General features: G+C 40.5%; 2 protein-coding genes across 4 annotated transcripts in view; one reads left to right on the plus strand and one right to left on the minus strand.

Moving 5' to 3' along the window:
• Positions 1–8389, plus strand: part of fmnl1a (formin-like 1a) — a 25356-nt gene extending 16967 nt beyond the window's left edge. The window contains exons 14-25 of one of the 2 annotated variants that reach the window (XM_072442990.1): positions 481–1075; positions 1212–1336; positions 1423–1625; positions 2401–2635; positions 2716–2784; positions 2853–2933; positions 3029–3158; positions 3236–3399; positions 3947–4048; positions 4132–4221; positions 4304–4421; positions 8065–8389. In XM_072442990.1, coding sequence (XP_072299091.1) covers positions 481–1075; positions 1212–1336; positions 1423–1625; positions 2401–2635; positions 2716–2784; positions 2853–2933; positions 3029–3158; positions 3236–3399; positions 3947–4048; positions 4132–4221; positions 4304–4421; positions 8065–8129 — 1977 coding nt within the window. In that variant the 3' untranslated portion in view covers positions 8130–8389. The remainder of the gene's footprint in view (positions 1–480; positions 1076–1211; positions 1337–1422; positions 1626–2400; positions 2636–2715; positions 2785–2852; positions 2934–3028; positions 3159–3235; positions 3400–3946; positions 4049–4131; positions 4222–4303; positions 4422–8064) is intronic. The other variant, XM_072442991.1, reaches the window with a different exon arrangement.
• Positions 8390–14595: 6206 nt separating this feature from the next.
• Positions 14596–25282, minus strand: part of srcin1a (SRC kinase signaling inhibitor 1a) — a 134288-nt gene continuing 123601 nt past the window's right edge. Inside the window, exons 18-20 of one of the 2 annotated variants that reach the window (XM_072442988.1) lie at positions 23169–23972; positions 20438–20572; positions 14596–14730 (exon numbers count right to left, since the gene is read on the minus strand). In XM_072442988.1, the coding sequence (XP_072299089.1) occupies positions 14728–14730; positions 20438–20572; positions 23169–23972 (942 nt within the window). In that variant the 3' untranslated portion in view covers positions 14596–14727. The remainder of the gene's footprint in view (positions 14731–20437; positions 20573–23168; positions 23973–25282) is intronic. The other variant, XM_072442989.1, reaches the window with a different exon arrangement.

The following is a 25282-nucleotide window of genomic DNA, read 5'->3' on the forward strand; positions in this document are numbered from 1 at the left end:
AAAAACAATTGTGATGGACAAAATACGATTGGAAATATATATATAACAATGGATAATATTGTATATAAAACATATAAAAAATAATTAATTTGGAAAATAAATATATAATAATACATGGTATCATAAACACATAAAATAAAAAGAAATAGAAATAGAAAGAAAGAAATATATGGCTTACTAAAACGCATTAAAATACTGGTGTTGTTTTCGGTTTATTTATTTTTTATTTTGTTTTATGTATCAATGTTACTTAATTTGTTTGTGTGTTTTAGTTTTTGCAACTGTATTGTTATGTTAATTGCTTTGTTGTTGTTGTTTTAATAATAATAATTAAAAAAAAGAATTAAAAAAAAGAAGTGAGATGTGAGAGAGAAAGGTTTATCTATAGATATGAGCATTATTATTCGACATTTGAGCCTGACAATGAAAACAAGACGTTAAAATGACACTTTCTCCGTGTAATTCTCCTTGCGACCACAGGAGAGTCTGCGAGAGTCGTGTGCCCAGGTCAGCTCTCTTCAGCAGCGCGAGAGAGAGCGGGAGTTAGATCTGGAGCGAGAGAGGGATCGGGAACGCCGCGGCTCCACTGTCCAGCACTCCCAAACCAACCCGCAACTGGAGCAGAAGATCCAGGAGCTGCAGGACAAGGGCCTCATCACAGTGTCCCGGGGGCCCTCGGGGGAGCTGGACATCCAAGTCGTGTCCGTCAAAACGATCGAATATGTCCAGGTGGCTGCGCCGGCCTCACCTGGACAGAGGGAGACCACACCTGCACCTCCTGAGGGTACGCCAGCGCCACCACCTCCACCACCACCTCCCCCGCCGCCTGCATCTGGCTCCTGTGCTCCGCCACCGCCCCCTCCCCTGCCTGGTGCTGGACCTCCGCCCCCTCCCGTGACTGGTGCTGGACCACCACCACCTCCTCCACTTCCAGGAGCCGGACCACCACCACCTCCTCCGCCTCCTGGAATGGGACCACCTCCCCCACCTCCTCCCCCTGGGCCAGGAGCACCACCTCCTCCACCACCCGGAACGGGGCCGCCACCGCCGCCGGGGGCTCCAAATATGGACTCTGGTAAGAACAACATGAATGTAAGACGGTGGTTCTCAGTTCTGCTTTGGTTCTGAATTTATACTTAACAAACTAAAACTAGCTGGTAACAATTTTCAACACACACATCTAGTTTGCTTGACCTTTCTTGTTTCCTCAGGCATTAAAACCAGGAAATCCATTCAGACCAAGTTTAGGATGCCCCTGTTGAACTGGCAGGCCCTCAATCCAAATCAAGTGACAGGCACCGTGTTCAACGAGCTGAACGATGAACAAATCCTCGGGGTAAGACTCACTCTATCAAATGGAAAGTTTGATACGGTAAAACAAAAAAGCCTATTTTGGTTGTAATATTTCCTCTTGTCCTTTAGGAGCTGAACATGGATGCTTTTGAAGAGCAGTTTAAAACCAAGGCACAGGGGAATCCTAAAGACCTGGGCAACAAGCCGAAGAAGGCGGCTCAGAAAGCACCGGCCAAAACGTCACTGATCGACCCGAACAAGTCCAAGAATCTGGCCATCACACTGCGCAAGGGCGGCATGAACCCGGACAAGATCTGCACAGCCATCGAAACGTACGCATACGTTATAATATGTATATCACAGCTAAGCAGAAATCACAGTTTGAATGGGTTCAATTAAAGCAACGAAAATGTGTCTTTAGTTTTTCACTATACTTGAGTAAATCATTGGTGAACTAGGTTTTTTATTTTAAGGCGATATTCTTTTGAAGTAATACGTAGGGCTGGGTGATATGAACAAAATCAATACTTTTTGTAACGATATGCAGACAATATTATGTCAATTCAACAGAAAAGTGCTAAAAAAAGTCTTTAAATGTGTTAGTTGAAGTTTAAGTATCAGACAATTGTGAATAAACTGTAAAATTATAACCATAAAAGAGAAAAAATATCACTTCACACTCACGAGCAAGATTTTTTTTTTCTCAATTTAGCTTTTGTTTTACTATAAATGACATGCAAAACAACTTCAAAACAACTTACACAATAATCATTTTTTTTCCTTCTTAATTTGTTGCCTACCTCTGATTTTCGGTGCATTGTGTGACTTTCTGGTGGAAGATGCCTGAAATGTTCCACAGAATTACTTTTTCTCTATTCTTAAATGTATCTTATCGCCATCAAAGTAAAGATTTGTGGAAAAAAACTGTAATTTTTTATGCAACATAGATAAGTTTAATGCAATGCTGTGGAATAACAACGTCATCTCCATGGAGACGAGCAGGTTGCAGACACCCACCAGAAAGTTGCATTGCACACCTTAAAATTCAAGTGCTCAACTCACTAAATACTAAATACACTTTATACATTTCTATTTTTCTTTATACAGATATGATCAGAGCTCTTTGTCCGTCGACTTCTTGGAGCTCCTGGAGCCTTTCATCCCGTCAGACTTCGAGATGAAGCTTCTGAAGAATTACGAGAAAGACGGTCGACCTCTGGAGGACCTGGCGACCGAAGACCAGTTCGTTTTGCGCTTCGGAAAGATCCCTCGTCTCAACCAGCGCATCAACACCCTGACGTTTATGGGAAACTTTCCAGACTCGCTCAAACGCCTCCAGCCGGTCCGTGTTGAACGTTTAACACCAATCGAACAAGAGAAACACTTTGAAATGTTAATACGTGTGTCTTACTCATTCCACAGCAACTGGACTCGCTGATTTCTGCGTCCATGTCAATCAAATCCTCGGACAAGCTGAAGAAAATCCTAGAAGTGAGTTTAGTAAAAAATAAATATATCAGATAAATAAATAAAAATCTAAATAATACGTTTTCATTTAGATTGTCTTGGCTTTTGGTAACTACATGAACAGCAGTAAAAGAGGTGCAGCTTACGGCTTTAGGCTCCAGAGCTTGGACATGGTAAGTAACAGTTAATCAAACAACTAAACATAATTTATTTGTTGTATACAAGTCACAGTATGTCATAATATTTCTTAATTCTTTCGCAATTTTAGTTACTGGAAACCAAGTCCACCGACCGCTCAAAGACGCTGCTGCATTTCATAGCTAATGTCATTCAGGAAAAATACCCAGACTTGGTCAACTTCCACTCCGACTTACACTTTGTGGACAAGGCGGCGCTGGGTATTTAACAGAAATGTCATGAAGTATTTGTCGTTGCACATTTGAGAGTGCATTGAAACGCGTGCCTCTGTTGACAGTGTCCCTGGATTGCATTCTGTCGGACATCCGCGCGCTGGAGAGAGGGATGGAGATGGCCAAGAAGGAGTTTCTGGTGCAGGACGACAGCCCGGTTTTGAAGGAGTTTATCAAAGCCAACAGCACGATACTGGAGTCATTGAGTAAAGACAGTAAAACAGCACAGGTACAGCGTTATAGACTAGACATTTTCACACTCTAGGAACCTTTTTGCAGCTCATGGGATTTATTTACATTTTTACCAGGGCCAAGTTCTAGGTTCAAGTACAAAAATGTCAATAGATTTTCGTGATGAGTAGTTTACCAGTGTTGACCCAGCAGCTCATTGGCTCATTGTTTATACTTTTTTTTACATCATTTTGGCTAAAAAATCTCTATGGACGTTTAACACGTTTTGCAGCAACATGGCGGAATTTGTCAATAACGTTTACCGGTATTTTGTTTTAACGTCAGATCATGAGCTATTTCTATCACTCCACAAAAAGAAAGATTCACAAAATTGTTGATTTAAATTTCATGTTGGACCCTAAATGTTGTTTTACCAGTTCATCTAGAATTTAGGAAATAATGAATTCCAGAAATAATTATACACAGCAAACAAGGAATTGCAAATGTATATCGGGTACACAAAATGTTTTAGGCCTACTTAAAATAATATTCCTGTCAATTGTTTTTATTAAACTACTTCATACTTTACATGTGTCTTTTTCCAGGAATCCTACAGCTCTGCCGTAGAGTACTTTGGTGAAAATCCCAAAACTACACAGCCCTCCATGTTCTTCCCCATATTCGGTCGCTTCATAAAAGCCTATAAGGTGAGAGTCAGAGAATCAAAGTAAATCATTTGTGTCGTAAAGTTTAGCTTTAAATCCATACCATGGTTTATTCATGAACTCAGGTGGTGCAGAAAGACATAGAGCAGAAAAAGAAAATGGAGATGATGAAAGAAGAAAATGAGCAGTCTCCAGCTAAATCGCCAGGTCAAAAGGTAAATATTGTTTGGTTTTATTGTGCATATTCCATTTGTCTGGACTTCTTTGGTTGTTGTGATATAAAATAACCTTTAACAGCCCCAGGGTCCCGGGATGCCGAAGATGCCTCAGATGGATTTGATCGCTGAGCTGAAGAAGAGACAGAAGCCTCCGGTCAGAGAAGGGAAGGACGGAGCGCTGGAGGACATCATCACGGGTGCGTCTGATACAAAATGGACTCAAGTCTTTTACCATTTCAATTCAAATCGAGTTCATTTAGGGCTTGATCCTGGTTTATATCTGGTTTAGTTCTGGTTTACCTCTGGTTTACCTCTGGTTAGGTCTGGTTCTGGTTAGCTCTGGTTTAGCTCTGGTTTAGCTCTGGTTAGGTCTGGTTCAGCTCTGGTTAGGTCTGGTTTGGATCTGGTTAGGTCTGGTTTAGCTCTGGTTAGGTCTGGTTTAGCTCTGGTTAGGTCTGGGTTAGCTCTGGTTAGGTCTGGTTCAGCTCTGGTTAGGTCTGGTTTAGATCTGGTTAGGTCTGGTTTAGCTCTGGTTTAACTCTGGTTTAGCTCTGGTTAGGTCTGGTTTAGTTCTGGTTTAGCTCTGGTTTAGCTCTGGTTAGGTCTGGTTTAGTTCTGGTTTAGCTCTGGTTAGGTCTGGTTCAGCTCTGGTTAGGTCTGGTTTAGCTCTGGTTAGGTCTGGTTTAGCTCTGGTTAGGTCTGGTTTAGCTCTGGTTAGGTCTGGTTCTGGTTAGCTCTGGTTTAACTCTGTTTTAGCTCTGGTTAGGTCTGGTTCAGCTCTGGTTAGGTCTGGTTCAGCTCTGGTTAGGTCTTGTTCAGCTCTGGTTAGGTCTGATTTAACTCTGGTTAGGTCTGGTTTAGCTCTGGTTAGGTCTGATTTAACTCTGGTTAGGTCTGGTTTAACTGGTTTAGCTCTGGTGTTGACTTAAATTAGCAATTTTTTAGCGCTTTTTCAATGTGTTACAGTACTACAACATGCACAGTAGCTTCAGGTGCTCCTGATAAAACATATAGCTTAAAGGTACAATATGTAACCTTTTTTGCCTACTGCCTGTCTCTGTGAAGATGCTATTGCTTTTCCTGATCTGTTCTAAATGATGGCATTAACTCATCAATATAGATTTAACTTGAACTTGGCCTCTTGGTGTCACCTACATGTCTCCATGAAGATAGATAAGTTTAATGCCATGTTGAAAAGCAACAGCATTTCCATGGAGACAAAAAGGCGGCGAACCCTCCACCAGAAAAGTTACATAGCACACCTTTAACCTTTTACATAGCACACCTTTAACCTTTTACCTTTTCAGGGAGTGTGGAGAAGCCTGAAAACCATCTCAGGCTTCAAAATCCTCCCTGCCCAGACAGAGGGGGATCTACAGTGGGTGAATGATTTAAATGCTCACTTCTTGAGATTTGATCAGTCACCCGCCCCTCCCCCTGCACAGCTGCATGCTCCCTCTTCCACAGCTGGACAATGCCCTGCATCCGTTCCTCTTCACTTCTCCGCCCCGGACCATCAGCTCCCCACTTCGCCTGGACTCACCCATCCCCCCCAGCACACAGTCCCCCTGCCAACCACTGACTGTCACATCAGCACAGGTGAGGAGTGAGCTGAAGAGGATTAAAGTGAGGAAGGCAGCAGGACCTGACGGCATCAGCCAGGACTTAAGGAGCATGTCTTCAACATGAGCCTGAAGTTGAGGGTGGTACCACAGGTCTGGAAGACCTCCTGTCTGGTACCTGTGCCCAAGACACAGCGGGTCAAAGACCTCAACAGCTTCAGGCCGGTGGCTGTCACGTCCCACCTGATGAAGACACTGGAGCGGCTGGTCCTGGACCACCTCCGCTCCACCGTGAGCTCAGCCATGGACCCGCTGCAGTTTGCATATCGGCCTGGCATCGGAGTGGAGGACGCCGTCATCTCCCTGCTGCACTGCTCTCTCTCTCACCTGGAAAAGCCTGGCAGCTCTGTGAGGATTCTGTTCTTCGATCTTTCCAGCGCCTTCAACACCATCCAGCCGCTGCTCCTGAGGGACAAGCTGGAGACGGCTGGTGTGGAGTATGACCTGGCAGAGTGGATCCTGGACTACCTCACAGACCAACCCCAGTTTGTGAGAGCCCGGGACTGTGTGTCTGACACTTGGACCTGCAGTGTGGGGGCGCCACAGGGCATTGTCCTCGCGCCCTTTCTCTTCACCCTTTACACAGCAGACTTCAGACACGACACGGACAGCTGTGTCCTGCAGAAGTTCTCTGATGACTCTGCCATCATCGGACTCATCACGGACGACGATGATGCGAAGTACAGGGGACTGGCGCAGGACTTTGTGGACTGGTGTCAGCGGAACCACCTCCTCATCAACGCGGGGAAGACCAAGGAGATGGTGGTGGATTTCCGCAGACGCCACCCCACTGCCCCCTCACCAGTGAACATCCAGGGACGGGACATTGAGAGAGTGGACTCATACAAGTATCTGGGTGTTCATCTGAACCACAAACTGGACTGGACTCACAACACAGACGCACTGTACAGGAAGAGCCAGAGTCGGCTCTACCTTCTGAGGAGACTCAGGTCTTTTGGAAGACTCCTGAAGACCTTCTACGACTCTGTGGTGGCATCAGCCGCAGCAGCAGCATCACAGAGAGGGAGAGGAAGAGGAAGGACAAAGTCATCAAGAAGTCCAGCTCCGTCCTGGACTGCGCTCTGGACTCGGTGCAGGAGGTGGGGGACAGAAGGGTCCTGGCTAGATTCACATCTATGCTGGACCATGAGTGTCGCCCCCTGCAGGACACTCTGTCCGCTCTGGAGAGCAGCTTCAGTGAGAGACTGATCCACCCTCGCTGTGTTAAGGAAAGGTTTCGCAGGTCTTTCCTTCCTGCTGCTGTCAGACTTTATAACAAACACTGTTAGTCCTGAACACTCGCAATACTGTCATATTCATGTGCAAGTACTGTCGTGATTCATGTGCAATTACTGTCGTGATCACATGCAATGGTATTTATTTATTTTATCTTTATTATTTTCCCCCTCCATCCCTTGTTGGGAAATGGGAGGTTTTGTCTATAGGAGTTTTGAAGAGATCTTCTATTAAGATTATTTTCAAACTTCCTATAAGTTATCTGTTCTTTCCCTCTGTATCTACCTCTGTATCTGCCTGCATTGCAACAATGAAATTTCCCCATGTGGGACAATAAAGGATTATCTTATCTTATCTTTAACACCTGAAGGTTTGGTCAAATGCAGAGGACACATTTCCCACCGGAGACAAAGTGTGCCTTTCTTTACCTTCATATCAGGCTCACTTTTCCATTTAAAGGCGCAATGGACGATTTTTCGGCGATTTGAGAACGCAGGCGAAAGTGCGCATGCGCACTCCCCCGTGCGGACTGATACAACACACACGTGTGTTTGTTTATTAGCGCGACGGATCGCATCGCATCTCTCGTCAACCGTAGATCTCCGTCTTCTTCTGAGTCAACTCGAACTGTCTTTCTCCGTCTTCATTTTGTCCCGTACACTGAGGGAACTATATTACGATAAATCCATGCGCTTAGACACGCGGGAACGTGGGGACGAACCGCACGAGGCTGCAGGTGAACGGTAGGTGCGTTTTATGTTTGATACGTGGCAGGACAAATGATTTATCCACGCCACGAGGAAATAAGACTCAGATTTGGGTCCAAAAAATCGCCCATTAAAGCTTTAAGAGACGACACATTGAATAGTCAAGTGTTTTCTGGGCAGTTCTCAGTTCAAAACATTTGAAAACCACCGCAGGAGCTGGACACGGTTTGATCACATTTTTTTATATCAGCTAAAATGGCTTTTCCTTTCATCAGATTTGAGAAACACTCCGTTCAGACGAGGAGATGGACGGCGGCCAGCACAACGCCAGGACAGCTAAGCCTCTGCTGTTGTGAGAAATGTAACTGGACTCACAAATATGGAACAACACGCAGTTTTATCTCAGCTATATGTACAATACAACAATCAACTATAAATTAACCCAAATGGCATTGTATTGTGTATTAACATTAAGTGTGCAGCTTGTAAATACTTGTGACAGTACATATTTTACTCCCTGAATATTTACAGTTTATCTTTAGCTATGAATGTAATACAAATACGGTTCTCATTATGTAATAAAATATGTTTTGTATGGTATTCTGAATATATTTGAATCTTCTGTTTAGTAGGATGCAATGGAGTTCGTGTGGTGTTGTCGTGGCATGCACTAGCTTCAAAATAAGCCCTGCGTTTAGCCAACTAATGAAATAAGGGTCAGACGGCGCCAGTGTACAAGAGAGCTGCACTTTATTGGACACACAATCACAGCAATTATGTACAAAAGGAGGCAGGATCGCCCGCCTACCGTTTTCTCACAGGGGAACACACAGCGCACAGAATATCATGGCATCCACACTGATAAATTAGTATCTCCATTACTATCAGTAGTAGGCTTTTTAAATCCATATATCATATTATAATAGATCTATTTTCTTGTAGTACTTCTTATGTCACACTACTCTACAAATAGGTGTCACTTTTATGGTTAGGGAGCGTCTCTGCTAGAATCCTTCTTACCATCATTTGTCATCACAACATCACAGTAAGACTCAAACATGCCCGTCACAGACACCAAAATAACCTCCTTTGCAGTTGTAAAACCTCCCAACATAAACTCTCTTTTGGAAAAAAAACATGTAGACAACATTTTTATCGACTGCACCGTGCGTTTGCTTGATACTAAACATGCATTATTTTGTGTTATATACCTCTGTACCCATTGTCGAGTTTAGTAACAAAACAGTATCATCTTTTGGAACAATTTGCTGCTTAAGAGTTGGGTCGGCCTATTTACAATTTGTGTTTCACTATAGTTTTGAAGAGTTTTGGTACATCCACGCCATTCGTGTAAAAACCTCATTTACCACCTAAATCATGTTTGTTATAAAAAAGAAGGGATTTGATCGATGTAGTTTCATTGTCTTGACGTAATTGTGTGAGCAAAAAAGCCTTTTCTGAATCCTCGTCCGCTCTTGTGCACGTGCAAACATGACTCACAAATTAAAGCCAAGTAACTCCTGTCACAATAGGACGGCCCCCGTACGAGAAGCCTTTACATTTCACAGTAGGAACCACGATGTTCTTAACCGAATTCGACATCCATAAATGAAAAATAATGAAGTACAGTTTATGCATCTCCGAAAACTGAAAGGATCAAGCGAGTTGTTGCCCATAAATGCAGGCACTGTCAGATGAACCGGATGAACGGGAATATTACGAAAATAAATTAAACAAAATAAAACATTAACTCATATATTACACAGGCTGTTATTTGTACATGTTAAAGAAATATAAAAATGTTTATGCTTTTGAATAAATAATTTTAAAATGCCATACATCTCTCAATTAATTAAAAAAAGGAAACATCTGTACAAAATGATCACTAATATATAAAACTGAAGAGATGATGACATTTACATTGTATAATTAATTCATCTATAGGCCTATATTTATATATTTGTACTTATATCACACTTTTCTTCACAATAAGAATATCATACACAAACATCTTACTTAGACATATTCATAAATGTAGACTTCTTGTTTGAGTTCAAGTTTTGAGTTGTTTTTTCTTTTGTGATTGCACAAGGTGTCTCAGCCGGCGGCCATGTTGGAATCACAGCTATAACACAATAACGGTTGTCATGGAAATAACTACAGGGAGGGCATTGGGGTGCTGGGGTGAGCAGCCAAGCAAGAGTATATTTCCTCCCCAGTGCAAACCAAACGCAACTTTAGCTTTGAGAAAGTTTTGGATTCGAGGACTAGAACAGCATGAGTAAGTGAATTCCTTCCGTTTCACATGATTCAATATGAAAAGCGGGGCTGGAACTGGCCTGAAGGAGCTAAAAAACCCTCGGTGCCTCAAGTGCGGCCGGGGTAGTGTGATGAATGTGGATATTACGACCTCTTCTTTGGATAAAACTGCCATTGATGATGATTAGAGAGCTTCCATCAAAGTCTAAGGCAGAAATCTTCGAGGCATCAGGTAAAACATGAACACAGGTCCACTTAAACAGACAAATATTGGTAACACTTCAAAATAACTCCCCACTAAAGGCAATAATAAATGTATTATAAATATTAATTTCACTTTTAGCTCTTTTAGGTGGTCAGTATTTGAATGTATTTTGTAATGTAGCATTTTTGTAATAAAGCATTCTGAATAGCATTTTTTAACGAATTGCGCTCTACAAATACATTTTTAGGAGATTTTCGATTTCACTATCGGTTTAGGTTATATGCCAGATGTTTGTTGACCATTTTTATAGCAACAATTGCTATATGGCCTTGGTGACATTACAATAATAAGTTTGTTCATAGTGAGAGTGATTTATAGTTATTTTTGCTAATTTGTGCCAATCTCAGGACTGGATATAAATGGAATTTGATTTCATACGACATTATACACAATTCATTGAACATTCAATAGCAAAAAGCCAAAAAGGCTGAAAAAAACAAAAAACAAAAACCTACTAATACAGGAGTTTTCACTCAAACATTTGAAGGGACTGTAACTGATTTTTTTTTGTTCTGCCCTTGTACAACTATATAATGTAAAAGCAGCTCTTAGAGTCAAAATGAGGCCACTGTGTGCTGTCTGCGTGTTGTTAACAGTCCAACCTCCGCTCTCTCGTGTGAAATGGGCTAAAACTCAGTGCAGTGAATAATTGGAGGCTAGGAATGTATTAGGAAAGTGAGGACTAAGTTTGGGCAGCTGCAAACACTTTAAAATGAGCTAGTTCTCTTTAAGACCATAAAAGTCAGATACAGTGCCTTTAAGATAAATATTATGATCATTATAACTATAACTATGTATTGCACACTGTTAAATGTTGTCCCTATAAAACCTGAAAGTAGCAACTTACGGACAAAGACAAATCAAGGTGAAAGGGGCTGGAAAAACACACTTCCAGCTCCTTTAGAATCTGTGAAACCATCTTTGGGTCTTTCTTTCTAGTGCTCTCGGAACAAGATCACCTTTTCAAAATAGCCTTCAAACGACATCCCTAAACTGCTCCTGTGTTACCTACTCAAACACAAACCACTTTTCTCCCGTTTTGATCTCACAGAGAATTGATCAACCTGGAGAACCACTGAAATAATAAATGATGGCAGATCATGCGAGACGGTCTGTGTCTCCCAGTGGGCAGCGAAACCAAGGGCAGGAGGTGGTCACTGTTTCCACCTTCAAATAATCAATGACGTCCCACAAGAAACGAGGAAAGTCAAGGAGTAGAATTTGTAAAACTGTGCACCTAATATATTCAGCGTACTGTAGAACTTTCCGACAGATACTTGGTGCTTTCATGTCAGTTTATAAGAAATGTGCCAAGAAGGAATGTACGTGGGTCTATTGTGCTGTTGAGTTTGTGCAATTTCAAAAACAATTAATATACAGTAGTCACTAAATCATTGTTTACACCTCTAAGTGCTTAAGACCGGCAAAGCAGTTCAATTAGGTGACTGAATTCACGTTTTTAAATAGCCATATTGTTTAAAACTGTAGAATAAAAGATAGTTGTGACTGTGGCTATTGTTTTGACAAAGGTTTTGAGTATTCGAATTTACTTTCCTGGCAATAAGGTTTACATTACCCAATTGTTGCGGCACCAGTTTAACCATTGTGTCATTTTATCGACTTTTCAACCATGTGTGTGCTGCTTTTTTTGGGCCGATTTGAAAAGTGTGCTGCTGCTTGCTTAGTCAGTGTTGTCTGTGCTTCAGTGAAGTCTCGGCCTCACGACTTGGCTTGAGTTTGTTGCTGTGGGTGTAGGCGGGTTTTTGGAGCGAGAAGTGAAAAAAAAAAAAAAAAAAAAAAGGGAGTTTAGAATCTATGTGCGAAAAACATGAGATGCTACAGCAGGAACATCTTGATTGTCATAATGAACTCGTTAACAAGCATCTACAGAAATACAACGCGTACAGTTCACCATTTGCATGTCTCACGACGTCTCCTAAAGAGCTTCTGAATAAATAGATGCGTCTTTTGAATAGCTATGTGCTCTCGACTGCGCTTGTGAAGTTCATGTCGTGGTAATGCTGACAGTCATGTTCTAATTCATTATTTCAGAACAGAGGCACACACAGAAACGACCAGGCATAACATTACAACCACAGGCAAGGACATTATTATTGTGGCATTTTTAGTCGGTTGAATAAAGAGGGAAGATCTGAAGGTCTGATGCCCAAAGACGAGGATATTTTCTTTAAATTAGAACACAAATTTGCAATAAAGAGAAATAGCTTTATATTGTTTTGAAGGACCAAATTTGAACCAGAAGTCAAGAACATGTTTAGAAATATATATACCGTATTTTCTGGACTATAAGTTGCACCTTTTTTCATAGTTTTGGCCGGGGTGCGACTTATACTTATACTCCGGCGTGACTTGTATGTGATATTATTTGTTATTTTCACACTTGCAACCGCATTTCATACTCCAGTGCAACTTATAAATGTTTTTTCTTCTCTATTATGCATTTTTTGGCTGGCTTATAGTCCAGAAAATACAGTAGTCAACCGCGTCCACTTTGTCCTGTATTTTACTCTGATGTTGGACAAGGACAGAGAAACAACTGTCTGCGACACGTGGTTTTCCTCCATCAATGGTTATATAGGGCTGTCTTATGGCTCTCTACCAACAAAATGCATTTTAAAACGTATAAGCAATATCATTCAGTGTCCTTCTTTTTCTTTAACAAAATACTGTATGAAGTAAAAGGTGTTTTCCTGAACAATAAAACAATAAAAGTTACCTTTAAGAGATAAATGAAGCTGTTGGCGCACACTGCACAGAGGTCGACTAGTAGGTGGAGTGGGTGAGTAAAAGTATTGTAGATCTGCACTAAATAAAACTGTGCTGACAAACAAACCTGATTTGCAGCACGTCACAGGATCAGAACAGATAGTTTCTACCCCTCAGATAGTTACAAAAGTGAATGCTGGTTTGTTGCATAGCGCTCAGATAGAGTGCGAGTGGTCATAATGTTATGCCTGATTGATGCACAACATTTATGCAGAGAGTAAGTGCTTTGTAAAAAATAAAGTTGACGATGTAAACTTGTCACACTGCGAGTACAAACAGCTGAGAAAGTATAGCACCAGTTTGAAAAGTGGTGAATAAAAACAAATTCGAAAAAAAAAGGGTCCACAATCGTTTCCTTTGCATTCTTTTTTTGTTGTCACATTCGGAAAAAGCGTTTGATATTGTCCTGGACACACAAAAACTGGACTCACTGATGATTATTGCAGCTCTATTTGCTATTGTTTAAGTCACTGTCTATATATTCTAACTACGACACGACCAACCCATCGAGCGAGGGTGTATTTAAAACTGTAAATCCGTCCAGGGCCCATGGGCTTGTAGCAGACGGCGACGAGCGGTGGGACGGGCCCTCATTGTGCGCTCTGTATCTGGCAGTATGATGATTGTGTGGGAGAGCCGGAGAGAAGAAAGGATTTGTCCAAAAAGAAGATCGTCAATCCATTTTATAGTGTATGGTAGATGTATGCTTGTCTAGAAATTAGGAAAAATGTTGTCAACCGGTCCCAAAGAAGAAATTTGCCGGCCAATGTGATAAATTTAGATATTTTTCCAGAGCAATACTTTAGTGAGCAGTCCAAATATAAGTCATAAATTGGTGTTTTTAAGGTGAATAATTTTACATATTTTCTCTTCTTTCTTCATTTCTCGCTGGGGCTGAGGTCCTTTGTCACGGTTTCCCCGACACTTCTTCCGCTGAAGTCGAATCTGTCAAGGCGACTACTTGGTTTGTGGTGCATGGCGGAGAAGGACAGCGAGGTGGGTGAGGACGGGGAGAGGGAGGGTGTAGCCGAAGTCGGGGAGGGCGAGGACGAGGGCGGAGAGGAGGAAGAGGAAAGACCCAGAGACGAGGCGCGCTGCTCCCGAAGACTGCGGTGTTGGCGTAGCGTGGCGGAGAGGAGAAGAGCTTCTGCCGTCAAGCCCGACGACGATAAACTGGTCAGGAGGGCTTTAGCTTGGCTGGGAGATAACACTGGACCATCGGGGTACTTCCTTAGGCTCGGAGGGGCAGCTAAACGGCCTGAGAAGATGCCCGATTTCATGCTAGAAAGGTCAATCGTGGCACTGCGGTTGTGGGTCCCCAAAGCCTTTAGGGACGAGATACAGCAAGAAGGCAGGATGAAGGCAAACGAGGTACTGAAAAAGCAGGAGCAAGACCATTGTAGATGTAGCCGGGGGGGCATCTGCATTGTGTCTCAGCGGCACATGCCCATGCAGAACACACATTCACAACACTTTCGGGGTGGGGGGTGGGGGGGTTTGGTGTAGATTTTGCAGCAAAAATGTTGCAGAGGCGGAGGTCCAAGAGTGATAGAAATAATACAAGGATGTGGATGTCGGCGGCGTTCTCGGCGGACAAGGGGGCGACAGGGTGTTCGGACCCACTCACTCACTCACTGCTGGGACGACAGGTCAGGAGCACGGGCACAGGGAGACCACGCGGGACAGGGGGGAGTTAAGGTGTGGGACGGGAGGGGGGAGGTGAAGGAGAGGTGAGACAAAACAGAGAAGATTATTTAGGTTGATGTCAACATGTGCAACAGTGGCTACCATCAACCAATAATGAACATACTTTGTTATAGGGAATACAGCGGACTGGTGACGGCCACATTTATTTTGACACTAATTAATGTAGCTCATTAAAATTCAAAATAAATAGGCACAGAAATATCAGAACGATGCCTGATGTTATGCTAATAAAAGCATTAGATGGCACCGTTTCTATAGCACAAACATGTAATATAAGGATAGGAGTGTCGGTATTGAAGTATCAATATATCAATACTGACTAAACTGTGGGTATAGATGCTGATTTGCAAATATCAGTTAGTAATTAACACACAGTATGTACATATGTTAAGGCTTGTCATCAATTCTCTCCTTAATAAAAAGTTACCTGAGACTTCTAACATGCAGGAGAGGAGAGGACCTTTTTCTTTGACTCAATCTGTCGGAGTTTGTTAAAGATTACAGCGATTACCGGTAGTTGTGCTAAAGTTGAGCAGGTGTGCGTGTCTAGACTTTTCTAATGGGAGACTCGCTGTGGTGCTGATCCAGAACCGTGTGCTGCCAACCGTTCCCCGGAGAGAAGGCCGTTCCTGCCGTCTCAAAGCTCCTCAGCCCGTGCTTTTAATCTAGCGCGTGAGGGCGGAGTAGGATATACTCTGAGCTATTTGCCAAATGAAAGAAAGTTTTTCAGGACCGGCACCTGTTTTGCTGCCAAATGTAATAAGTGGTCAAATGGGAAATATCGTTTTGTGGTGCGAGAGCTCGTCAAATGTTGTGCCTTCCTTGATCTATGCCAAAGCAAATGTAGAGACGTGGCAGCTTTGAACTCTCTTATCATGTAAAGTGATTTGAAGCCTCCAAAGGGTCTGCAGCTCCCCACAGAAATTCCTTCCAAATGAATAGTATGAAATGCAATTATTTGAGCTCTCAGAATTGACATGCTTTGCTGAAATTGATCCACGCTTCAACAGGGTCTCACGCACTGACTGCTTTTTTAAAATGATTAAAGACAATTATTTGGTTTCTTTTCAAATTTTGTGTTAGTGGTTGCATGAGCAAAGTCCAAGGTTAATCGGTTAATCGTGATTATTTAGGTTACGATATCATTTAAGAGCTAAAAAATAATAATTGTGACATTTTTAGAGGCAAATCTAATCTATTTCATGTCAACATTCACACTCAAGTAAACTTAATGTGTCTTTTTATCTGGCTTAATGTCATTACTTACTTTACTTTATAATTTAGAAATACTGATACAATAAAACTAGTCAAATACTAGAAGAATGGTGATCTATTATATCATTACAATGAGAATATAAGCAAACGAGGGATTTCACAGTCGTTCGGTCATAATCGTGAATAATCTTAAAAACACAATTTAGTTTCTTTTCACTTTAATCGTAACTCTATCATTTTATACTGTGCCATCCCTAGTTGCCGATTGTTTTAGGAGGATGACTAATGCACCATTCTATGTACAGATACCCAAGTTGTAGAGGCCTTCTGTTTGAACCTCAGGAAGAATCAAGAAACAGTTTGACCTCATTACTCGGAGGCAAAAAAGCTAAAGCCACTCCGCACTGCGCTGCAATAATACGTCAGTTCTGCATCTCGTTGTATGCTTCCTATCACGTGCATTTGCTGCTCTTCCTTCTGCGCAGGTGGGATTTCAAATTGGCATTAAAGTGCAACAGAAACTTTACTTTAAGGGTACTTTTTACAAAAAACGTCCTAGAAATGTTGATCTAAATTTGGCCGGAGGAAACAAAAGAGGACAAAACATCATCAGGGGGCGACACGAGGGTAAACGTTGAGTCACAGTGTGGGAGTTTTGGGAAGGAAGAGAGATTTTTTACCTTTAGCTGTTGGCCAAGTAGAGAGGTCACCCAAGGGGGACAAGTCTAATTGTCAGAACAACACAGGCAGAGGCAGCAGGTGCAAGGTGCAGGGAGAGATGAAGGAGAATGAAAGAACTCTAGTAGTTTGGTACGTTGAGTCGCAAGAAGGTATGAGACATTTTTACAATCATTGTATTTAAATGGAGCCCAGAATTGCTCACGTTTCAGAATAACCTATTAATTGTAACAGATTTGGCGGTGTGCTCTAACAGGGACGGTCGTTTAAAACTGATTAATACTGGCACTATCGGGGTTGCACATTATTATTAGAACGTACAGTATTTTCCGCACTATAAGGCGCACTTAAAAGCCTTTAATTTTCTCAAAAAATGACAGTGCGCCTTATAATCCAGTATATATGTGCCTTATATGGATGATTTCTGGTTGTGCTTACTGACCTCAAAGCAATTTTGAGTGGTACACGTTTTGTTTTGCTTAATGCACCTTATATATATGAAAAAAATATAAAAAATAGACCATTCATTGACAGTGAGCCTTATAATCCAGTGCGCCTTTAAGTGCAGAAAATACGGTAATTGATAATATGATATTGGCTACACACAATATCATATTAGATTTTTTTGTAATTTCTCTGCATAAATGTAATTTAATCATATTATTATTATTATTGTATTTGGCAGCTTAAGCACGAACAGTCGTTAATGTTAGATCTGTTGCACAAATAACTAAATATTTTGTTAGTTCCATCTGCTTCTCTGAATGTGGAACAGGTTGATCTTTATAGTATCACATAAACCAATAGAATACATTTTAATTAAATACTTTATGCTTGCAAAACTTTTATTTAAAATGAGCTATTAAATGCTGTGTGCAAATTACGCCTGTCATTTCAAAAGATAAGCAGCAGATAAACAAAACGTATTTGTCTGTTTCAGTGTTATCAACTCTGGGTTTATTTTCCAAATAACGTCCTATTTATTTTGGCTTGTTTGCCAAGAACAACAGTTTGAACCACTTACCTGATCCAACTGTTTTATCTCTCTTTTAGTTTTGTTCATTTTCCAATAGTTTTCCAAGTTTTATTTAACAACTGTTCACACATATTTTAAACTTGAATATTGCCCTTAACAGAATATGCTTGAAGTATTGACCATTCTTCAAAAAAATAATGTCTTAATTCTGATGTATAACGTTGGTAAACTATTCTGCAAGTTTGCACTGAAATCCTTTTCCGTACGGCTTTTGAACAGAATAACCAAGACTTTTGAACTGTGCAAATGCAAATTGAAATACTAGTGTAAGTTTCCCGTTGTCAAATATTGCAGCTGTATATTTTTGAATCATCTTTTTAGATAATACAACATCAAAATGTAGGCTTTAAAAGGTATGTGGTTGAATTGACAATCTATTAACCTTTCATTTGACACTTGAACCTTAACCAAGACATTTACAGCCATGTTTTAATATATTTCTGATGTTTTTTTTTTTCAATAACGCCCACCCTTAAACTTTACTCACTCTTGTGTCATAGTTCTGGCTAAAATGGTGTGGCATTCTTCCCACGTCAACAATTATCTTAACCACAGTACGAGATGCCTTTCCCTGCACATGTATGTATGCAGGTATGCAGTGAAGAAAATGCCTTTGAATGTCAGGCTGAAAAAAGGAAACACTCAGCTTTCAAATTGCAGAGATTGAAAGGGTCGAGCATAAAGGAGCGAAAAGGAGAAAAGGCCAGATTTCAGAAAGCGGAACTAGGAAGAAAAGACATAGAAGCAAAATGGTGAGGGAAGAATGATATTGAATAATGTGTGAGTGGCAGATTATTACATAGCGCTGCAGAGGTTTTTTCCCCATCTTCACGGGGGAGCCTAAAGCTACACCGGCTGGATCCGCCTCGCTTTCTACGCTTTTTAAGTCATTTCAATCTGCACCGTTTGAATGCACTCTCAGGTAGTGTGCTGGGATTAGAGATTATAGAGTTTCACTTCAGTGCTCTAGTTCTTTCAATTTAGAAGAGAACAAAAATGGAGAGTAAAATTAATTTAAAATGTGCATGTAGATATAATGCACATATGTATCATAATGAAGACTACACAATAAGTACAACGTGTCCATTTATTCAGTAAACTATATTGAATTAGATACTGGACACTATTTATTAAGTAAATGACGAAAACATAAATAAAATACATTTATATAAGCATGCTTTTATGGTAAATAAATTGTGCATCTTTATAATATGTGCTATACATATCTTTTGGCATAATATTTAGTAGTGGGTCATTTTAGAGTTAATAAAAACAGTGAAAATAAGAGTCATTGAGAATAAAAATGTGTAGAATTAATAAAAATAACAATCAATGTGTCACAACTTTAAAATGGACTAATTAACTAATTAAGTTTATCACTATTTTATGGACGCTACATATAAACCGTGAGCGACTTCACTTGGTTCAATAGTTCACATTTCTGTCCCGAGTGTCCATGACTCACAGAAACACGCTCATTTGTATTTTAGGTATCATAATCATGGATATGTTTAGTCATCATAATTATGCCTATCTTCAGACGTATTAAAATGGCGTGGTTAATTGGAGAGATAATCCTGACCTGTCTGCCACGCGTCTCTCAGCGGGACACTGTCTACTGAGGATTCTTTGATGTAGGCCCACAAAACTGCGACAATGAGAAGCTGCGCCAGTGTGTTCTGCATTTTGATTCGACTAATGGTCACCATTTATTTGAAACATAATTAATCTCAGCAACTTAATCGCTTTTGTGCAAGTGTTAGTGCCAAGTGGAGAGGGGCCGTGCTTTCATAAATTGGGGTAGCAAGATAATGGATATCCAGATACTAATAGATACTAAACTAATTTGAATAATTGATACAAAAGTGAACATAGACCAAAATTTAGCCTTATAGCCAGAACTAGTATAAGACAGCATTTTATTGAAAGTGCTATTAATTTGTGTTTTTCTTTCATTGTGGAATCAGCTGTAACGAGTGTCGAGCCTTTTCAAATGTCCACAATTGGGTCTGAAATGTTAGTATTACAACAATACTGTCAAAAATCTAATCTCAATACTTCATAAAAAATGTGGAGCCCCAAAGTGGAGCAGAGAAGGAAGTTGGTGTGGGGAAAGAGCTAAGCAGAGGTGGTGGTGAGTGATTGTCATGGCCATTTTTAGCTTGATGTGGTGTGTAAAATGTAGAGTAGGCGGCACAGTACATTTGGCTGGGCTCTCGGAGTTTGCCCAAGCTGAATCTGACGAGGATATGAGCAGGTTTACACTGGATTTCAAACTTTGCTTTGAAGGTCTGCAGATGCCCTACGGGTGACCTCTGCGCCGCCGTCATGAATTCATTTTTAATATTCACTGTACGTCTTTTTCAGGGATCAGGCATCATTTCTGACGGTAACAATTTCTGCATTACATTATTGTAGTATACATTTTGAGTACAAGTTGAAATTACCTGAGGACGTTTGAGAAAAACCTGTGAAATATTTACTGTTGAATGCTGCTTTATTGTATTTATATTGACTGTGGATATTAAGTAGCTCAAGAGCAAAATACTACTAAAAAACTAAAATATCTTGTCACTAGCGTTCACCAAACTTGAAATAAAAGTGATTTCTTCCCCATCTAGAAATGCTGTGTACCTTTTTCATGTTGACGACAACAAATAAAATGACCCGATTGTTTCCTTGGTTTAGTCTAATACTGTACCTGCTGCTGGCCCTGGACTTTTTGGATCTCCTCTCGTTTCCCGCTCTTAGTCTTGTCTGTGCTGTTCTGCTGCAGGTGTTTCAGTTTGGACGTGGCAGAGGAGTGGGTCACTTTTGCGCTGGTGCCGTTAGCTCCCTGAGGAGAAGAGAAACGACACAAAATGAATTACGACTCGGACAGTGCACCCGGATATTCCATCTACACAGCAAGATCGGTTTTCCTGAGATCATAGCTTTAAATCTGTGATGTGAAGTCAAAATAAAGCTATGCAACTTGCTTTTAGTTGATTTTTCCTGCTAAGTCGCTTCGCAGCTCATCTTAAATAAACACCAAACTGGAATGTTAAGAATATTTTGTATGAGTGCAAATGAAACCAGGTTTAGCAAAAAAAAAAAAAAAAAAGTTGTCTTTTTAGAATTGATCTATCTTTATCTAATTGCACTTCAGATTATTGCACTAATAGACCACTGTATAGCGTCAACAATACTAGTACAACACTATACTACTATAGTTCAAAATAGTATTGTAGCAGTAGGGCTGTGCAATTAATCAAAAATTATAATCTAATTGAGATCCTATAGTTTCAAATCTTTAATCATCAGCTTGGGTCCTAGGTTTGGAGCTTAAACAATGGAAGAAAGGAAGAAAGACTATTTTTGTGTGTGTTAAAGGTACTAATTAAAAGTTTGGCTTGTTTATGTTCATGAACTAATATTGAAAGTCAGATTTCACTTAAATCACTTTACACTTTACATGACATTTATTCAGTTCATTTGCCGCACTGCATCCAACCATCGTCACATAATAGTACTGGAGCCTTATATTTTTTGCTCTACCTGGACAGTTGGTGACAGATTTAAGTCTAATTTGATCTTGCATTATATTTTGTATTTATTTATTGTTTTTGAAAAAAAAAAAAAATGGAATTGATCAATACAAGAAAAAATCCCATCCAATTTTGTGGCACTGTGCTAGTTTTACTGAAAATAAAGTTGCATCTAATCAAGGCTTTGGTCTCCAGGGTTGCCTCAGTCTAACATCTGTTTTTCACACAGTTCTTTTGCTTACTGGTAACTACTAAAGACTAACTCTCCAATTACCCAGAATGGAGGACACATGTATTACAAACTAATTTTGGAAAAACACAATTTTACGGCTTCAAAGTCCAAGGCAAGAGCACTCATTTGCATAGAGACTACTCTTAATGAAAAGCATAAATTACATCGTCCCAATATTAACCTGCCTTGTCAATGTAAATTTGGTTTGATCAAATGTAAGAAGAAGAAGAAAAAAAAAAAGAGTTGGAAATTGGAGTGATGAAATAATGCGTGAACACTTTGTAATCCTCAGCCGGTGCCCAAAGGAATTCTGCCTGGTTGTACATCAGAGGGGCCTGAACTCACCATGAAGGGTACACTGTCAAATGTAACTGCCCAGAGAGGGGGGCTACATGCAAAGCTACAAGCGCTTCCGTGTCGAAGGAGGCCCGCTTAAGTGGAAAGTCTGTACGGGTTTTGATTGAGATTCATCTTTGTTGTATTGCAGTCAACTGGGGGTGAGACTGCATAATGCGTCTGGAAGTGTGGGTCAGTTTGTGGTCATTATGAGACTTGAAGGTTTAGTGAGTAGTAGAGCAGTCACGTTTTGTATTAAGTACATTGTGTTTGTATTCAGTTTGAGCTGCCCAAGTGTTATAATATATATTTAATTCTCTACTTTTAAAATTGAGTTATAGGGTAGGAATATTGTGTTTAGGTAAACTATTAATGAAAGTGATGAATAGCTTATCTTCAAAAAAATTAAATCGCAAAGTTAGATGCACTACAGTATGTAACCTGTTTCCATAGAGATGCTTTTGCTTTGCCTGAAATATTCCACAGAATGGCTTTAAAATTCTATCTCCATGGGACGCCACCAGGAAAAGTTACAGGTTATTTTTTGTATTTTTTTTTTTCAAAATTGATTGATTGATGCGTTTAGTTTAATGCTCTACTAGGGAACATAGCAGCAACATAGCAGCAACATCTCCATGGAAACAAGTAGGTGGCAGGAACCCCCCACCAGAAAAGTTGCATAGTGCACCTTTCCTTTTTAAACGTATTTTCACATTTGTTTTGCATGTTACATAGGATTTATTTCAGGTGCCCTTTATATTCATGAGTTTCGGAATGGTGAAAGGTTACAACTAACAATTCACATCAAAACATGATATCTTTGAATGGTATGAGCTGAAACCCATGAATACAATACACACTTGGCTTGTGGCTTGATCTGATAAATGTGTTCCCTATATAATTATGACATTTAATCCCATTCAGTGCACAGCAAAGAGAGACAAGACATTCATGAGCAGAAACAGAAATAGCCCGAAGAAATTAGAGCTCTTGCACCCACAGAGGAATATCGAGAGTGCGCTAACTGTAACAAAAGGTGAGACAAAGTAGCTTCAACAAACAGAGACCAGACTCCTTGACAGATCAATACGGAACAAATTAACAGCTCAGAGCGCAGCAGGATTACAACATCAACACTAATGACGAAAATGACCAAGCGAGGCAAGTCTGTTATCTGTACCCCGCCACATTTTTCATTTCCAATCAAATCTGACGGCGAATTAATCAGGGGACAGACACCAGAAAGCTGAATGGCAAGAAGTCCCAGAAGTCACCCATAGATAAGAAGAGCAGACGAGAGAAAGCTCTAAAAACACAGGCTTGAAGAGCTAATAAACCTGGATTGATGCTCGGTTGAAAGACGTCGGCTTGGGTGGGACGGGAGGCTTCTTGGTCTCGGAAGAGAAGCAGGCGGAGGTCTGTCCCGGACTGGTAATGGCCACGGAGTCAAAGTAAAGCTGATCTACTGTAGATTGGCCCCCGATTTCGATCAGAGTGTTCTCCAGCTCACGGATCGTCTCCTCTAAACTGTCCAGCCGCTTGTAGGTCGTCTGGCAGACAGCTTGCGTTGGTTTCCTCTGGTGGTCGATGGCGGCGGTTGACCCGTGTGTGAGTTTAAGTTGTATTACTCGCTCCCCGGTTTCGCCTCCTCGCTTTAGACCCTCCACTAATATCTCCAGCTGACCCGAAGAAGCTAATGACTTTATTCTCGGTTTTGGTACTGGTCTCGTTGAAACCAAAATGCCATGTAGTCGTCTGTAAGCGTCTATTGCCGATTGTTCTTTTTGAAAAACCACCAGACTCGGGTGCTCGCTCAGGAGCTCTTGACAAGACAATTCACTTGTTTTCGGAGAGATGGTTACAGTGCGGATGCCATCTCGTCTAGTCCGTTTAAGCTCCTCCATATCAAGGGAAGTAAGTACTCGAATTTCCGCATCTGTCAACAGCAAAACCAATTGTTTTTCCTCCTTTTCAGGTACGACAAAGTCTTCGTAGCAGGCGTTTTTGGATGATAGCTTGAATGCAGGGTTCTGATGCTCGCATGCTTTTGAGGGACTCGCTAAATTGCAGAGCGGATCCATTATGGGGATGGGTAAGCACTCTGTCAACACAATCTGGGGGACAGCCGACATGCGCCTTCCCTACAATGAGGAAGTCGTGTTTAAACATAATGGAAATAAAGTTTAATGACACTGTTTACAGCTTAATGCACAAACAAAATGGCATCTCGTAAACATTAAAATAACAGTAAAGGCACTGCAAGAGTGGAAAATCACCACAGCAACCCTTCATTTTTGCTCAGTGTGTGAAACTTGTGTACAAAAGCAACATTCAGTGGTAATTAGTCTCTTAGGAAATCAATGTTTTTACTTCAATAAGCAGTGAGTGAATGTTTTTATACCATAAACAGTATAATAAATGCTGTAATAATGCTGTGCGTGAATACAATGCATTACTAGGCCGGATTTTCAGTGCCGGCAACACTAGTGTGCCTTGAGGTAGTGCCAGGTGTGCCTTGGAGAAGAGTCCAATTACAGTTAACTTAATTCATACAACCATTTAATTGAATATTTTACCATTGAGTGTCCTGGGCAACTTCTAGACCAACTGAGAATGCATAACAATTACCATTGCCAAATTGAAAGGCACCGGGGAAAGGAAACATTTTTCTTCCCCAGTGGCTTCTACGGTGTAATTTGGTAATATTTTATTGGGTGGTGTGCCATGGAATTTTTAAACCAAAATAATGGTGCCATGACTCAAAAAAGGTTGATGAGCAATCTGCCATAAAAATTGACTGAAATAAGCAAATGCTGAAGTATTATTAGTTTCACAAATTGTAAAAAAAAAGAATAGATAGAGATAGAGATAGAGATAGATAGATATATATATATATATATATATATATATATATATATATATATATATATATATATATATATATATATATATATATATATATATATCAAAATGTAGATACCGTATTTTCCGGACTATAAGTCGCACCTTTTTTCACAGTTTTGGCCGGGGTGCGACTTATACTTATACTCCGGAGCAACTTATATGTGATATTATTTGTTATTTTCACACTTGCAACCACATTTCATATTCCAGTGCGACTCATGTTTTTTGCATTTTTTGGCTGGTGCGACTTATAGTTCAGAAAATACGGTAATACTACAAAAAGAGCTGATTACAAAATATTCCTCAGCCAGAAAGTTTAAAGACATGTTTTCACACATTTCTGAAAGAGATATTCATTTTTGTCAATATTGCCCACACCCTAACTAAGAGCAAAGTCAAGATCATGATGGTTAACTTTGCTGTAAGGCGAGGTAAAATAGATTTATTGGGCAGATAGTAGATCATTTTATACAATTTGTCATTTGTTTATGTAAAATCACGTTGTCCACATCGAAGGACAAAACATTTAGATAAAAGAGTAAAGCCC

Source organism: Eucyclogobius newberryi, unplaced genomic scaffold (genome assembly GCF_026437365.1).
Source record: "Eucyclogobius newberryi isolate DKJ021-1_F unplaced genomic scaffold, fEucNew1.0.hap1 SCAF_13, whole genome shotgun sequence".
NCBI lineage: Eukaryota > Metazoa > Chordata > Actinopteri > Gobiiformes > Gobiidae > Eucyclogobius > Eucyclogobius newberryi.